Raw genomic sequence first — 17,483 nt, 5'->3', positions numbered from 1 at the left:
TACGGTCTTTCCTCTGTGCATGTTTGTGTTCAAATTTACACTTAGTAGAAGAATGCTTAATTTTAACTTGATTAAACTCTTTAAAGATCTTATCTCTAAACAAAGTTACACTCTGAGATACTGGATATTAGGATTTCAACATACAAATTGGGGGAGAGGGTATAATTTAGCCTATAACATTCAATAAATGTTTGTTGATCAAGCAATTCCCTACAATTGACTACTAGTTTTACTAGACAATTTTCAAAGCCTGTTTTCCCATTAAAACTTTATTCCACCACTGAGAGATAAATTTTGTAGGTATTACTAGTTCTTTCTTATAAATAGGAAAGTAAAAACAGACAATACTACTTACCCAAAGTTAGACAGTTAGTGGATTTAGAATTTGCACCTCTCCACTCCTAGTTCATTGCAATTTTGCCCTGTTTGCCACACTGTTACTCCCCCACCTCCACTCAAATCCTCTTTGAAGTAATCTAAAAGGCCATAGCTTATTCAGTGATTGGTTGTAATAGTCCCATGATTTTTAGCCATTTTGAGATACAATACTTTAACAAAGGTGACTTTATTTTTTTTTTGATTAGCAGCTCCAGGTAAAACATCTCCATTGGACAATGTGATTCTTCCCTAGATTTATTTTAGGTACCTAAACGGTGTCAAATTGGGCAAAAGCAAACTGAAAATTTTGCTAAATCCTGTTTTGCCTTTGTTGCACTAGGTATCTTGATTCTTTTTTTTTTTTTTTTTTTTTTTTTTTTTTTTTTTATAGAGGCATGTTTTTTTCTTTCTTTTATTTTGTTTTGTTTTTTCATTTATACATGCACTGGGTACAGTCAGAAGCGCGGGAGGGTGAGAGAATTCACCAGAGCCAGAGCGGGGAGCAGAGCAGGCAGAAGGACCGAAGCACACTGCTGAGGGGAGCAGCGGGCGGCAGGAGAGGTCTGCGCGCCATGTGGGACCCTCCTCCGGTGGCCGGGGAGCAGCCGGGGATCGAACCGGCGCCACAGAGGCTGCGGGCAGCTTCGCAAGCCAGCGCTCAACCGCTGCGCCACCGGGGAGGCCCTAGGTATCTTGATTCTTGAAGGTGGAAAAAAGGCAGGACCCATGGGAATATATAAGAGGAAAGAACAGATTATGCAATAGGAATGTTTTATTGAAATGAACATGCTACATAAATATTAAGAAAGGAGGTAGCTCCTTTTGAGAGTACCTCCACCCCAGCCCTTTTGACTAACTGGGCAGTTTTTTGAAGCTAAGAACTTGTGTGTGCAACACTCACCTCTGCCTTTCACCTGCTGAGCTATTAGGCTGAGTGGAAAAGTATTTGCAAAGCATGTCTAGATTCTCAGAGAAAATATGTTTATCAAGTAAAGCCTGTCTCCAAGTGTTTCAATCTCAGCTTGAAAGTAACAGCCTACATCAAAGTGCAGTACATCAGCATGGCAGGAGGTCTAACTGCTGTGTCACTGATGTGTGCTCAGCCTCATCATTCTGCCATGGAGAGAAGTTTCTAGCTTTAGAAGAAGAAACCTCAGGAGCTGCTCACACTGCAGGACACATGTGGTGGACTGAGGCAGGAAAACAACTGCCAAAGAAAGGAATCTTTTTTGTCAATAAATAAGACAACATGGCTCCTTTGAGTGGAGAAATATAAGCTAATTATGACAGCATTCTTAACCCATGCATCTGCCAACTTGCTTAGTTTACACAATTCATCAAGATAAAAAGATAACAGCAATGTCTCACACTCTAATTTTTTTTTAGGACCTTTTCTGATTGTTCCAATCTTAGTGAAGAGCTTCTCTCATGAGCTCCCAATGAACCAACATTCAACAACCTTTATGGAGGCGAACCCTGTGTCAAGAGTAATTCTAGAGCTAAGGCCATGAGACAATAGCCATATCATAGAACCTCATGCTAGGGATGAGATACACTAAACAAGCACACCAGACAATATAGCTTGCAGGATCAACTAATATGCACAAGTGGTAAAGAAAAATAAAGCAGGATGACACAATACAGAGGGGCATAAGGTTAGGCATAGGGAGGGCGGAGGATTTTTATACAGGATGGTGATCGTGACGAAGCCTTTCCAAGGTGGTGTGGTGCTTTCAACATGTGTTCAATGTAAGTTCTGCTGGTTTAGCTAAAGACACTTGCTCTGTGAACCTTTGACCATGTGTGTGAAGATGAGTCCACCACATGGGGAGGAGGGGGAGGGAGGGGGCCAGGGAGAGGCACAGGGGGAAGGAGAGGGAGGGGTGCTCCTAAGGAGAATGAACAGTTGCAGTCCTCCAGTTGTTTGGGTCTTCCCAGCCCAAGGGCCAGACACATCAGGAAGTCACCCGATGACCCCAGTCTGACTACATCCGTGGGGGGGATCCATAACAAGCACTCAGCTGAGCCCTGCCAACCTCTGGTTTCATGAGTCAAAGAAATGATTCATATTGTTTTAAACCACTGGAAGTGGTTTGGGGTAGATTCTTACCAAGTAAAAAATGATCAGGCCAGGAGGTGATATTAAGCCCCTGAATGAATTCTGAGAGACACTGTGTGACTCTGAAAAAGGAGTATTGTAAATGAAGGAAAAATAAGTGGATTTCGGTTGCTGAAGCCAACCAATTAATGGTACTAGGAAATGAAGGCAATTGCCATCTTACAGATGAGGGGCCAGGTGCAGGGAGCTTGAGTGACTTGCTCAGATTACGTGGTTGGTTAGTAAGTAATGGCACCGTCACCGAGTTTGGCATGTTCCAGAGGAAAGCGCCAGTATGCTTAAATGTTACTACTCTGCTATGAAAAATGATGAAAACTGGGCCTCCCCTGGTGGCGCAGCGGTTGAGCGCTGGTCTGCGATCTGCAGTCAGATCTGCAGCCTCTGCAGCGCTGGTTCGATCACCGGCCGCCCGCGAGGGTTCCACATGGCGTGACAGACATCTCCTGCCGCGCCCTTCAGTCTGCCTGTTCTGTTCCCCGCTCAGGCTCTGGTGAATTCTCTCACCCTCATGCACTTCTGACTGTACCCGGTGCTTGATGAATAAATGAATAAAATCTTAAAAAAAAATGATGAAAACTTGTCTTTTTTAGATAACATGGATGAACCTGAGGTGATTATGCTAAGTGAAGTAGGTCAGAAAGTGAAGGACAAATAAGGGATGGTTTTGTGCATATGTGGATACAAAGAAAAAACCAAATAAATAAAAACAAACAAACAACAAAAATAACTCCTAGGCTCAGAAAAATATGGTGGTTACTAGCAGGAAAAGAGGAGGGGGTTGGGGGGAATAGGGTACAACCGGGAGCAACTTGATAGAGTGAATGGCACTGGAGCTTAAGTGGGAGGGTGCAGTTGCATTTGCACATATAGAGGTGTCAAGTTGCACTCTAGAAACTTGTAGAATGCTGTAAACTAATGGCAAATCAATAAAAATGGTATTTAAACACAAATATAAGAAATCAAACGCAATGCTTACCCACAAACACATATGCCATCCTTAAAAAAATTGGTATTTTAAAAAATCATTTTCAGATCTTTGGCTAAACTATGTGTCTCCCTTGATGTCAGATCTGAACACTCTGTTTTGACCTCAACTCTGTAACAAAGGACGGAGCGCAGTGTGTCCAGAGCAGGGCAACCTAAAACACTGGCCAGGGCATGCAGGGAGGGACAAGCGAAGCCCAATCCTACTTGGCAGGCAGCTGCTTGGAGCTGGCCAGGAAGTGAGGGAATTTTCTGTTCTCTCTGATGCAGGTGAGTGTGGCCAGGACCTAGGGGGAACTAGCTTGAAAGCCGTGAAGACCTCCTCAAAGCCTCTCATTTTTGATCAGCAGGGTCACAATCCAGGAATGTGGGGTCGTTTAAATTATTTTTTAACTCAAGATAGGGTCAGGGCAAGTGCAAGAGGACTAAGCTACTTTTGTTTCCCCAAATTCCCTTTGTACCAATGCCCAGTGAAATATTTTCTGAAGGGGAACAAGGCTTCTTAAATGATCAGAAGAGGGTACAATGGGAAGAAGGAAACTGGTGGAGAACTTGACCCAGGGCCTGGGCTAGTCTGTCTGGAACCTCTATAAACCTGCCTCCTGCCCCATACAGACTTGTGAGTAAAGTGGGCCTGGAGGAAAGGCAGCCTCCACTCCAGGTAAAGGTGGACATCAGAGACCAAGACAGATTTTGGTTAAACCAATGACCCAAGGGAAAGTGGAAGCAGGTCAAGGGTGTCTGAAAGAGGGACAGATTTTTGGCAGATACATCTTCCCAGCCAAAGGGTCAGAGCCTGAATATTTCACACCAGCACAGATAGGCTCATGCTATGGGTGACCACACAGGCCTGTGTGTTCTCCAGCAATTCCAGATGGTGGCGTTGTCCAGTAAGTGCATGTGGTCTGCTTGATTTATTTTCTGGTTGGGCTTGCCATAGGCTTGTGTTTCCAGCAAAAGGAGAGAAAGCAAATCTTGGAAAAGGAGGGAAGTTGTCTTTGCTGGACGTGGCGATACCTGAATGGACAAAATGGGCGCCTCTGAACACAACTGGGAATACCAAGGAGAAGGAAAATGATCCATCTTTGCTGGTAGGGGGGCAAAAAATAGATGTATCAAAAAGTTAAGAGTGCTGGACATTAAAGTAGAGTGAGGGAAAGGTTAATATCCTTAATTTTCAACCTCTTAGATGGTAAGTATGGTAATCCAGGTTTATCAAGCTCTGGTGAAAACCACCTTGATTTCATAATTCCAACACTTATGAAAACTATCTCAGCCTTAACATTTGAATGACTTCAAAAGAAATCCCTGGAAAGAACAACAAGTTTCTTCAGAAGACTCAAAGACACACCTTATGTGTCTTTTGCCATTTTTTTGGACTCTTTTTCAAAGCTTTAATTCTGGGGCTATGTAGTGTTGGGAGGGCACGGAGCAGGATCTCTATGACCCAAGCAGAAGGGTGGAGAGAGTCCTAGAGCCCTCAGTGGCTTTTCAGGCTTTTATTGGGACTTACCAGGTACACAGCAGACTGGGAGGTTGGGGGAGGGGTGGGGGTGGCGGTGGTGTGGCAGGCTGGCAGGCCTCCCAGCCCCCAGCAAGTCTTGGCTCTACCTGGGCTCTCCAGCGTTCTCTGGTGGCCTTGTTCCTTGCTGCTCTCGGTTCTGCTTCTGCTCTCTGCTCTTCCTGGCATCCCCATGACACCGCCTTTATACGCCCACTCCTAGCCCAGGTGAATCCCATCTACCTATGCCCACACCCTACTCCAGGTGCCCGCCATCAGGCATGCATTCAGGACCACAGATCCCTCATCAGTCCTAATGGCAGGAGGGCAGAAAAGCCTGCTATCATTTACCTACCCTACAGGCTATTACCGCCATGTGGGTTACCATTGTCTCGCTGTCATCCCCTGTTTTGGGGCTAAGGAGCAGAACTTAGCATATCAAACAGCACCGTGATGTTCCAGAGACAAACATAAAAGTAACTCACCTGGGTTCCGCCAACAGAAAGCTTACTTTTAAAGCGAATATCATGAAGGCAAAGCTCCCGCGAGCATACATGTTGCTCTGAGCAGGCAGCTGCAGGTGCGTGGCTGCAGGTTGGGGAAGCAGTTATTTTCAAAGGGCCAGAGGACCAGGACACGGTTATTTGCTTTTGAGCAGACTTTTTGTGAATTTGGGCTTCATGGCCTTCCAATCAAAGGAGAGTTATTTCGTAATTCCCGTTCCACTCTTTGCCCATGTTGACAAGGACGGGCGGACAAGGAGTCTGCGGGCGCTGAACTCGAATAGACTCGCAGCAGCGTTGTGTTCACACACACACACACACACGCGCACACACACGCACACGCGTTTTCCCTCCCGCCCCTCGACACCCACAGAATGCTGCTCATTTTGGGAGACTGGAAGGAAGAATAAGGGAGATGTAATTTTGGAGGCCGAGGTCCGTGCGTGATTCTCATACTGTCATAAAGGCACCGTGGGTAGAGGGGCTGCACTGATGGGGAAAAGAGGCGCAGAGACACGGTCCCACCGCAGAGTGAGCTGGCGTTTGGGGGGGGTGGGTGTCCACGTGGGCTAGATAGAGAGCAAAATGCATTTACAAACCTGCTTGCCTTTGTAGACATAGCGGATCATTTTAAGGAATCTGGGTAAACTCCTGTAAAATCCAAGAATGGACACAGTGCAGGTTTTCTGATCCCATGCAGACCGGATAAAGGAGTCAGAGTCCTTAGTGGGTTTTTGCAGGTGTTTCATTGGGGTTCACCAGGCATATGGCAGGCAGGAGTGCTGGGGGGCCAGGAAGCTGGCAGGCCTCCCAGCCCCCAGCAGGTCTTCACTCTGGCCTCTCCAGCCTTCTCTCAGCTTCTGCTGCTGCTGCTGGCGTCCCCATGACGCCGCCCTTAAAAGCCCAGTCTCAGCCCAGGTGAATCCCATCTGCCTATGCCCACACCCTACTCCAGGTGCCCGCCATCAGGCATGCATTCACGACCACAAGGATCCATCATCTATCCTGATGGCGGGAGGGCAAGATGACTGCAGGGAGATATGGTATCCTCAGCTCACAAACATACCTGTTAGCAAGTTAGATTCTGAGATGAAACAATTTTCTCCAACCTATCATAAAGGACTGACCCTTCTCCCCTCCTTATCCCCACTCACATATTTGCGTTTCCCAGGCCTTACAGAAAGGGTCAAGGTGTTTGGAAGTCTCAGAGTATGTGGCCATCAACTTCTCTTAAACCACACTTTGCACAAAAGCATGACCTCGGAACCCTTAGACAACAATGATGCAGGTCCCCTTTCACCTGATTCTAATTTAATGGCTCTTGGGTGAGACCCTGCATCAGTATTTTTTAAAGCTTGCTCAATTACTCAAATGTAATTTGGGGTTAAGATTTAGAATAAGCATCTTGAGAAAAATACGCATGATGGGTGGTATAATTGAATCCTTTTTAAATTTGCTGACATGGGACTTGGCGATCTTCATAAGAATTTATTAAATCCAAGTCTGTAATGCATTTTGAGTTGATTCTTGTGTATGGTGTTACAGAGTGATCTAGTTTTGTGATGCCAACTTTTATTAAAATATATTTGTGGGCCTCCCTGGCGGCGCAAGAGGTTAAGCACTGCACAATGAAGCTGTCCGCAGCCTCTGCAGCACGAGTTCAGTTCCCAGCAGGCCAGGGAGCAACCCACATGGCGCAGCAGACCTCTCCTGTCTCCCCTGCTGCTCCCCTCAGTGTACTTAGTTCAATCTGCCTGTTCTGTTCCCCACTCTGTCTCTGATAAATCCTCTCACCCACCACACCTCTGGCCTGTACCCCAGCTCTTGAATGCATAAATAAATAAATCTCAAAATATATATATTTGTAATATTGACAATTAAAAAATATTTACTAATTATAAGTTAGTGTCAAACACTAGCACCCAAGAGAATGATAGGGTGAGTCAAAGTTTCTTTTTCCCAAAGTTTTTTTCTTTACTCATTTGTGAACTAAAGGTACAGCTATATGTGTAAAGAAGTGAGTTAAAAGCAACTGAATTGGTCCTGTGTTGTGTTTTCACTGTCCTGATAGGGCAGCATAAATACAGAAATAAGTATATATATCAATATAGGGCATATGTGACTTATAAAATATAAATTGTGTAATTTTCAGTTTCTACATGAGTGAAAGAGTCATGGTAAAATTTATGTTAATGCTTTAAAATTTGAATTTTTTTATGTAGGACACTAAATAGCAAATAAAATATATCACAGTAAGAGAGAGTACAGAAAAAAGAAAATAGGTTTATGCATTAAAAGCTTTAATGACCTGACACTTTTTTCCTGCTTTTTGAGCAATTGGCCCTCTATTTTTTAAAAGATTTATGTATTTATGCATACAAGATCTGGGGTACAGGCCAGAAGTGTGGGGGGGTGAGAGGATTCAGCAGAGACAGAGTGGGGAGCAGATCAGGCAGACTGACTGAAATACACTGCTGAGGGGAGGCAGTGGGCGAGGCAGGAGAGGTCTGCTGTGCCATGTGGGTTGCTCCCTGGCTGGCCGTGGATCGAACTTGTACTGCAGAGGCTGCGGACAGCTTCATAGGCTATGTCTTAACCCCTTGCACTACCAGGGAGGCCCCTGGACCCTCTATTTTATTTTGTCCTATGCCCTACAAATGATCTTACCAGTTCTGCTTCTTCCTTAACTGCCTTCACTGTGGAAGTTGGTAGAGCCGCTTGTAGGTGCCAGGCTTCTGTGTACCAGCAGTGACCATGTGACCACATTCTAGTCTTTGAAACATAACTGAAGTGTACTGAGAAGCCTCAGGGAAAACTGAAACACTTGATGCAAGTTGCAGACATTGGTTGTGCTGCTTTTCCCCTTTCTGCCCTCCTTGAGTCCTGGCAGATTTGGGTTATGCAATCATCTTGTGACCAGCAGTCCACAAACATGAGAAGAGAAAGCCAAAAGCTACAAAAGTTGGAGTGAAAAGCTAAGAAAGCATCTGTGTCCTTGACAACCTCACTGCGCTGCTGAGCCAACACCATTAGCCATCAGCCTCGACGTCCATGTGAGAAAAATAACCCCCAACTTATTTGCAGCCACCGTGAGCCTTTCCATTACTATGGCCCAGTCATCACTTACAGACACATGGGTCCTGAACTGTCTGTGCCCACGGTCTGTCATGAAAAGAAGCCCACTTCTCCTCCTTCTTGCCCTGCCAATCACAGGCAAGGCTCTACACCAGTCTCTTCAGCCAGTCTGGGAAGCGGGAAGGCAAATGTCATATCAACAGTTCCATTTTCCTCCTCTTTCCTCTCTGTTAACTCCTTGAAGGCTGCCCCCAAACAAGAGATTCCACAGCAACAGGGATGGAGCTGGAGAGGCTTATGCTCAGTGAAATAAGTTAGAAGGAAAAAGAAAAATAGCTGGTTTCACTTATGGGGGACTATAAAGGAACTCAATAAGGGATCCAGGGCAAAAAGACAAAACTTGCAGGCAAAGTATAGATCTGAGGCACACAGCGGGGGAGGGCGAGGGTCACAACAGGGGAGGGGAGAGCATGAGGGTCCATGGTGATGGATCACAGGTGAAGCGGTGGGAGATTTACAGGGACTACACCTGAGGGGAGAAACCGAACACTGTACAAAAATAAACAACAAAGTAAGAAAATATTAAAGTTTAATAATAATAAAAAAGATTCTGTGTTGATCTCTCAGTGGAGGAGATTCCTAGAGGAGGCAGCCTCAGACACAAGACAGAAACATTCCCAGCACAGCCTCTGGCCACTCAGTCACCTGTAACTTTAAGCACAATCATGGTTTCCCTTACTTACAATTCAAGTAAAATAACAGTGATGAAGACATCCCAAAGAGAAGAGCACTGACAGATAACTCCACAGTTCACATCATAAAGTAATCTCAATCTTGCTGCAAAGGACATGAGTTTATCTTTTTTGATTGCTGAATAATATTCCATTGTGGAGCTAGAAGGAATTATGCTCAGTGAAATAAGCCAGAAGGATAAAGAAAAATATCGGATGGTTTCACTTATAGCAGGAATATAGGGGAACCAAATAAGGGATCAGTGTAAAAGAAAATAATAACAGTATAAAACACGACAAAGCAAAAACAGACAATTACAAACCAGAGACATCCTGCAGGGGAGGAGGCGGGAGAGGGATCAGAGGGAGGGAGGGAGGAGCACAGGGGACTGTGGTGATGGTTTCCGGGTGCCTTGGGGAAGGAAATCCTATGGGGATTCAACCTGAAGGGGTAAGGGGAAGAAAATATTGTTTTAAAAAAAAATTAAAAATTAAAAAAAAAAGAAGTCTCCATCGTGAGCACTTTCAGCTGTTTTTCTTTTATTGCTTCTTTGCTATCCATCTCATCTTTGGTCAACTCAAAGCCCAGTCTCTTTGCCACTGAGAAGCCCACACAAGGTCTCTCTGGAAAGCAGCACTATTATGCTTTCAGCACATAGTAGAGGTTTAGTAATTAAGTATACGATTTCAGAGAGGCAAGGGCAAATGAGGGGCTCGGTGAGCTGAGCTGACACAGGCTGGCCTTGTCCATCAGCATCACTGTAATTAGGACAAGCTCACGGGCTGCTGCGACACAACCTTGTGTGTGTCCACGTTCCGCATCTGAACTTACAACACGAGTCTTCGTTATTTTTAATAGAAGGCAGTTTGTTAAACATAACATTTCCCAGCAAGAATTAGGTATTGTATTATTTAGCAATCTCCTCTAACGGTAATAGCTTAAATATTTACCAGGACTTGGGGTGGGGGGAACTCCTATCTTTCTCTCGAAGACTTTGTATTGAGCCTGTTCCAGGAATGTAGGTCAGAGTCCTCATTCAACAGCTTAATGCAGGGCGAACCAAATTCCTGAGCTAGTGAGATCCCCTTTGCTCCCCCCCACTCCAGGCTTTCAGCACAGGAAGTTTACAGATTTATGTGGTTGGGCTCTCTCTAGACCCAAGGTTAATAATTTGAAAGAGGGGTTTGAAATCATTGACTGAAAAGATCTCCCTACTGGAGTGTAGCTTTACTTAAGCTACCATGGGAAATGCTTCCTTCAGAGTTGGGGTTGACTGCAGTCATTTCAAAACATGGATAATATTCCCAAATGAGAGAACAGTGCGTGGTCCCACCACACAGGATTATGCATCAATAGAACGAAATTAGGCTCTGTAAACAGTAGACATTATCATGAGAACATCAATGTTTTGTCCATTTGTATTGCTTTTAGGTATGAATTTGGGATGCATGCTGGCTGTTAAATTCAGTTTTTAGCTTAGATCAATCTAGTGCCTACAATCCTCTTCCAGGGAAATAGGTTTACTATGAAAGCTGAACTTCTGGCATGCAGGTGTGAATTCCACTGCTTCTAAAGAGACTGGAAAGAAGAGGTGCATTCCTGCTTCGCTGGGACACTTCAGGAAGCACCTGCCTCTGCTTGGCCAACAGTAGTTCCTGTTGCACTAAAGGGAATGTCCTCCCCTTGCACATAGGAGCAAAGGTTAAGGTCTGGGAAGAGCTTGTAGGGTAAACCCCATGGAAGGAGCACAGATTTTCAGTGGGTAGACACACAGCAGGACATCTGGGAAAGCCAGATAAATTGTGCAACATATTTTATCAGCAGTCTGTTCCAGCTCATCTGTGGCTTACAGGAAGCTGCTTTCTGTTTCCCTGTATTCTACTAGTTGTGATTGGAAAGAGGCTAAATGTCTCAGGTAAGGGGAAGGGAAAGGTAGTAATACTGAACACCCCATAATAGTTTCACACTCATTGGTGAGCCTTTCCTTACTCTAATTTTGTCATATTCCTCACACAAATTAAGTTTAACACCAAGACTTCTAGAGCCAAGCAAGGCCTGCTTTAAGGTCATCATCCCCAAGATTCAGTCTTCATATGAGTAAAAGCCTGGACCTTTGATCCCAGAGGAGAATGTTTAAGAGTGTCCTAGTGCTAAAGACATCTGAACATCCTTCCCCTCTTACCCAGAAGCTAACTGGAGAGGCCTGCACCAGGCTGGAGCAGCCCACACAGTTGTGTTTCGATGAGGTTAAGTTTGCTGGGTACAGAAAAAGGGAATGCAGAGGGTAAAAGGTGTGAATCAATAGTTCATGAATAAAATGATTTTTGTGCTAGACACCAGTTGAGGTTATTCTGGCACAGGTCTTATCCATTAGCCCCATTAAACTCCCTGGGAGAAGAGGATGTATACTGGTCTGAGAGAAGAGAAAAAGGCAGTGATAATAACTTACTCATGGTCTTGTTTCACAGATTTTCAAGTTCTTTTCATCTTTGTGACAACCCAGAATATACTATAACTAACACCAGCTCACCTTAGGGGGGTATATTTGATACCTTGACCTAACATGTCAACCCAAAGCAGGGGTCAAATACTAGAACAAACTGATGGTAACGCATGAGTTTCTGCTATTCCAGTTTATTGAAATGAGTAAATTTATAGCTTTATTTGCATACAGAAAGGTGCACAAGGAAGGAAGTATGTACAAAACAATTGTGTGGCTGATCATTGCTTTTGAAATTTTATCTGTTTTCAAAAATTCACTACCTAGAAATAACTGCCTCCAGTTTAGCACATTTAGGTATTTGAAAATATAAAATAACTATTTCAAGTCTGTGTTTAAAATGACTAAGAAGTCAAATGAAAATTATGCTGTACATGATCAGCTGTTACCATTAGCCATAACACCACAGGCTTAGAGCTTGTCCTACTTGGGATTAATTAATAGAGGTTCATCAGGCTACCATCTGGTTTAGATCCTGAGCAGTCACCCTCTTCTTCCATGTAAAGGTAACATTGATTGTGGTTGATTAATACCCACAAAAACCTGAGCATTGGGGGTCAAGAGACAACATTAAAAAACCCAACATAGACAAAAAGAAATTAACTCATTTTGGCAAGAACAAACCCTTCAGAACTGTGATAACAATAGAACTGAAAATGAACTGGGAAAGTTTCCAAGGTTATGAGAAGAAAAATACTGCAGACATTAGATTTTCGATGATAACACCAAATACTTTTTCCACAGCTTCTCCCCTCCCCTCCTATTTATCTTCCTAGTTAACTATGAGATTGTGGTATCCAGAAAGTTTTCCAGTTACTTGGTTAAGGTTGAGCATGGTCCCAAATGAGCATCTTGTATGTTTGACATCTTGACATCTGCAGAATACAGTCCTTCATTGCTGCATTGAGTTTAGTTGTTCTTCAATTTTAACTGCTCTTCTAGAACTTCAGCTCAAAAGGAGAGTCTCCGCTTCCACAGAAAGGATAAAGGTTGTGCCCATTAGTAACTCTAGTTACTGGGGTTAGCGATTACTGAGAAGGCAGAGAGGTCTCAGCTCTGTGAATCATTAGATTTGTTTGCCCTGAAAGACTCTGCTGCTTGTATAAGGTAAATAATGTTCTATGGGGCAAGGAGTGAAACTGACTGAAAAGAGAATCAGAGGGAAAAGAAGTGAAGAGATAAATTATCCTTTTCCCTCCTTTGCAATAACTGAGAAGAAATTGGAAAAGGAACAATCTTGCCTTTGAGAGAAAAATAATCATCAGAAAGAGGAGAAGTTATATCTTTAAAAAGAATCTTCCAAACAGCCTAGGAAAAGTTGGATTTGCATCAATTTTATTGTAAAAATTCTCTGTAAATGATGGTCTGAAGCAAGACTTAAGAAGGTGCCTGGATCTATGATATTCCTTAGGTTTTATACTCTAAAACAGAATCCCAAACAACTTTGAACAGTAAGAATTTAAATAATTTTTTCAAAACCACATGATCTGAAATGTTGTGGTAGCTGCATCTCCCAGAGAGTACCTGGTAAATAGTTTTCTAGAAGGCTCAAGGGATGCAATCAGCAAGTATTCAAATAGGGAAACTACTTCATTTACATTTAAGCTAGAGAGTTTAGATTCTTAATTTATTTAAAGCCATAGATTCAGTTTAGCTTTAAACCTAGACAAAAAGTGAAAGACATTTTACAAGTGGAAGAAGCAGCAAGAAATAAGGCAGCAGATAATATGTCAAAGCTGGAACAAGGGCAGAGGTAAGGACTTGTCTGGCCATTAGCTTTCTTGACTACTAAGGTCAACCTTTTGGTTCTCTGGGGAGTCAGCACACCGGATTCCTACAGAAGTATGGACAAAGTAAAAACCATTGGTTAGAAATTTTGGATTGAATATCAATGTGTTAACTCTCAAGTCATTATTAAAATTATGTCTATTAAAGCCAGCAATCATCTCCTAAGGGAGATATGAGGATTGAATAAGATAATAAATGTAGAACATGTAATAAAGTGATTCATAAAAGTGCTCAAAATTTTTAGCTGTTGTCCCCCAGGAGAGGCCTCCTCTTTCCATCCCCCAATCTACTAGTTTATCAGGTTGACCAAAATTATCCTTTGGTCCTTCAAGACCAAATGATAAAAGAGCCTTCACTTGGTGGAAGACTTTTGGGTTTTTAATGGTGGATCAAGCACAGAAACATGCATTTGCAGAAGTTAGACCATACAATCCCTAAAACAAATATATCAATGTAAACCAACTTTACTACAATAAAAAAAATAATCTAAGTAATGAGTCTCTATTAAGATTTCTGGCTCTTAAATATGTAGTCAATGCTTTCATAGCATTAGAAGTCACCTGGATGCTTGTTAAACAAAAGCTTTTCCTCAGCACTAAAGGGGATCCTTTAGGCCTGGGTGTCAAGAATTTGCCTTTTCAAAAATCTCACCCAGTTAGTTGAAGCAGATTTTATGGAAAAGTACTTTAAGAAACAATGTAATTATAGAACTGGGGAGAGGAGCAATGATCCAAATTGCAAGTAATCTCAATTTTTAGAAGAGTTTTATTTACCTAAAATAATTAAATTATCATCGGGTCAAGACATGAATGGGGCAGGACTGAATAAGATAAGTCTTGTTTTCCACCTCATCAACTCTGTCCTCCCTTTTCTAAAATGTGGATAGGCCTCATTTTCCCCACTAATTTCAAGCTTTCAGAACAGAAAAAGTTTCTGACACTCACTGTTGAGAAAGATGTCTCAATGGCCCTCCCTGGGTCTCAGGGGGAGCTGGTTATACCTGCTAACTTACCTAGGAAAAAATCCTCTAGCCAGAAAAATCAACCTGTAGAGTCACTGGAACTTGTACTGCTTTTGAAGGTATTGGCAGTTGTCACCACTTTTGGGTTTAATACCATCAAACTATTTCAGACTAATTTTGGGTCCCCTCACAAAGAAATATATGTTGATTTAGGGGTGGGGGCAGAAGAGCTGTGACCGTCCTCTGTTTAACTGACCTGTTGGTTAGTCTTCTGATTTTGTACCTTCTAAGGGAAACCAGTTACTACTAGGAACTTTGCAAAAGCTTTAATAGTAAGGTAACTAGAAAGTTGTGATGTATTTATTTAGTTTAACTTCTATTTATAATTGAAATATCAAAACAAAGAATATAACAGAAGACCATATCCTTACAGTTACATTACTACTTTTTGTAAGTATAAGATTTCTAAAATGTCTAGTATTACTGAGTTAGCTAAGTAAAGATTTCCATTATATCTATTTACTTCTAAATTAAAGCTTTTACTTCTTCCCAATTCTAAAATTGCAATTTCTCTCTCACACCCTGTGCCACATTTTTTCACCAAATTCCCCACGGTAAGAATAATAAAACCTTCTACTTACGGAAGTTAGGCAAAAGGATTTCCAAAAGGATCCCTATATACATCAGAAGATGCAGATTGAGGAGAAACCATCTAGGAGATAAAACCATCCACTAATAGGTAAAATAGCAGTTATAAAAATAACCCTAAAATTAAGATTTCTCAAATTCTTTAAAACATTACTTAGGTTAAGGGCGAATGAGATATTACATGGAACTCTAGTGATTTGTGCTTTCCTGCACAATAAAAACTGGTTGTATACATTTATTATTTACTTCTAGACCAAGGCTCAGGTGAATTTGTCCTCCCCTAATGGGGAGTATGATTTTTAGGAGCTAAGGCAGTATGGGTGGGAAGTTAGGAAATTAAATCTTTGGAAGATTTCTTAAGAAGTATTTTGGCTTAATTTTCTCTCAAAATGCTTTAATAAGCTAGGTTAAGTGAAAAAACAAAGGGCTTTCTCTATATGGTATAGTTTTCTCAAGCAGGATAGAAATCCTACAGAAATAATCTTTCTCTACTTTGAGTTGATGTTTAAGTTGTGATGGTTCTCAATGATCAATCTCATTTAACCATGTTTTACCATCAAAAAATCGATAGACAAGCAAGGCTAATCCAGGTGGTGGTAGCTCTGTGAGGCATGGACTTTGGAACTTCTAGTGGTTGATACTTACAGAGGCTTGTGATGAACTGAAAGAATCTTTAGAGAAAGGGTTCTCAAATGCATTGTCAGCAGATTTGGTAACTGGCAGGGCACTTTGTCTGGGAGTTGGCTTTGGTGGTTCTAGAAGGTAAAAACCCGAGAAATCAGTTGACAAAAAGATTTCCCCAAATATAGGTGATATATACTGTTCTCTGGAAAGACTTTTTGAAATTTAGTTCCATACTTTCTGAAATATATATCAGTGGAACAAAAATCACCACCAAAATACTAGTAACTCCAGTGCTTACAACAGGCAAATTTATCACAGAAGCCATGCACATTTACCTGAAGTGGAGGAGATTCAGAATTCCCCCACATAGGTCCATGGAATATGTATGGTTGAGGCTTTATTATACGGCCCTCCAGGTACCACCACCCATTTTGTATCAATGATTTGGCAGCCCTTTTAAGTATTGTCACAAGAGGGCAGCATTGGGCCAGTCCTTAGAAGCAGTTAACTAAGGTAAATTAGCACCATAAGGTCAACGGTTGTCTCCATAACAACTGATGACAAAAGAGAAAGAGAGAGCAAAGTTTTCGGTAGGTGGGAGAGGGTTCACCTGAGGGACTATAGGCCCATATGACTGTGGAAGTACAGGTTGGTATAGTTGGAACAACAGGCAGAGTGTGGGTAGCTTACCATTGATTTTTTGCAACAGCTGATTAGCATCAAAGTCATCGTGGTCTGCATTCTCTTGAAGAATGCCAACTTTGCTGTTGAAATAACTGGAGAAGGCACTTGAAGTCCCAGAACAAGACTGCTCTCCCTTCCTTGCGGGCACAGCAGGTGGTTGCCGCAGTTGGAAGTCTTTAAACATTTCTTTCACTTCCTTGACTTCTCGATCCCCAAGAGGGTCCAAGGCAGTGAAGGCATCACTGGAGATGTCCTTTGGGGGGCCCGTTCTGGGAGGTGGTTGAGGAGGAGTGGCCAGGAGAGAGGAGAGCATAGAAGAGGATTGGGCAGCCCCAGAGGGTGGTGGGAAAATATCCTGAAAAGGATTCCCCAAAGGACTTGTTGATGACCAAGCATTGGGTGCCACTGATGCTGATGGGCCCCAAACAGCAGGGGCTGGAGGGGAAGGTGAAGCTGCGTAGGATGAAGGCTGGCTCCAACCCGCCACAGGTGGGTTTGCGGTAAAAACGATTGCTTGACCAAATCCTGCAGGTTGACCACCCATCAGGGCTCCTGGGACCACTGGAGTTGACTGATTGAATACTAAAGATGCTGGGCTCCAGGGTGCTGTCTGAGGGGGTGCAACTGGCACACCACCTGAAGGAAGAGGGAGAGAGGACTTCTTAGAAAACAAGCATGAAACAGAATTCTTGAGTTTCAGAAAGAACAACAAGGGAGTATTTGTAGAAGCATCTATTGGCCAACACCTTCAAGTTTTGAGGATGACATCAAAATCAGGGCTTCAAGGGATTTAATCACTATACATCAATCACTAAACTTTAACCAGCTAAATAGCATAGTTAGCATTCCAGTGCTGGCGACATTTCAAAGTTCATGTTCTTTTTGATATGATTTTTTAAAAAAAGCTTGTCTCATTATATGAGTAGTATAGAGCAGTATCTAGTCATGAAAAAAGTGTGCCTTTATCATATATATGTATACATAGT

At 42.7% G+C, this 17,483-nt stretch overlaps 2 protein-coding genes across 7 annotated transcripts in view; both read right to left on the bottom strand.

Annotated features, from left to right (window-relative positions):
- C9 (complement C9) overlaps window positions 1-5,533 on the bottom strand; it is a 54,280-nt gene extending 48,747 nt beyond the window's left edge. The window contains exon 1 of the mRNA XM_037529370.2: window positions 5,468-5,533. Within this exon, the coding sequence (XP_037385267.2) occupies window positions 5,468-5,511 (44 nt within the window). The 5' untranslated portion in view covers window positions 5,512-5,533. The remainder of the gene's footprint in view (window positions 1-5,467) is intronic.
- A 7,334-nt stretch (window positions 5,534-12,867) lies between these two features.
- The window catches only part of DAB2 (DAB adaptor protein 2), a 149,321-nt gene continuing 144,705 nt past the window's right edge, over window positions 12,868-17,483 (bottom strand). For all 6 annotated transcript variants that reach the window (XM_054688479.1, XM_054688481.1, XM_054688482.1 and 3 more), the window contains 4 exons: window positions 16,504-17,133; window positions 15,835-15,944; window positions 15,183-15,253; window positions 12,868-13,626 (listed from right to left, as the gene is read on the bottom strand). In XM_054688479.1, coding sequence (XP_054544454.1) covers window positions 15,188-15,253; window positions 15,835-15,944; window positions 16,504-17,133 — 806 coding nt within the window. In that variant the 3' untranslated portion in view covers window positions 12,868-13,626; window positions 15,183-15,187. The remainder of the gene's footprint in view (window positions 13,627-15,182; window positions 15,254-15,834; window positions 15,945-16,503; window positions 17,134-17,483) is intronic.

Source organism: Talpa occidentalis, unplaced genomic scaffold, assembly GCF_014898055.3.
Source record: "Talpa occidentalis isolate TD23 unplaced genomic scaffold, MPIMG_talOcc4v2.1 talOcc4.6, whole genome shotgun sequence".
Classification (NCBI taxonomy): domain Eukaryota; kingdom Metazoa; phylum Chordata; class Mammalia; order Eulipotyphla; family Talpidae; genus Talpa; species Talpa occidentalis.
Note: the sequence above shows the minus strand (reverse complement) of the source record. Positions and strands in the feature narration are given on the sequence as shown.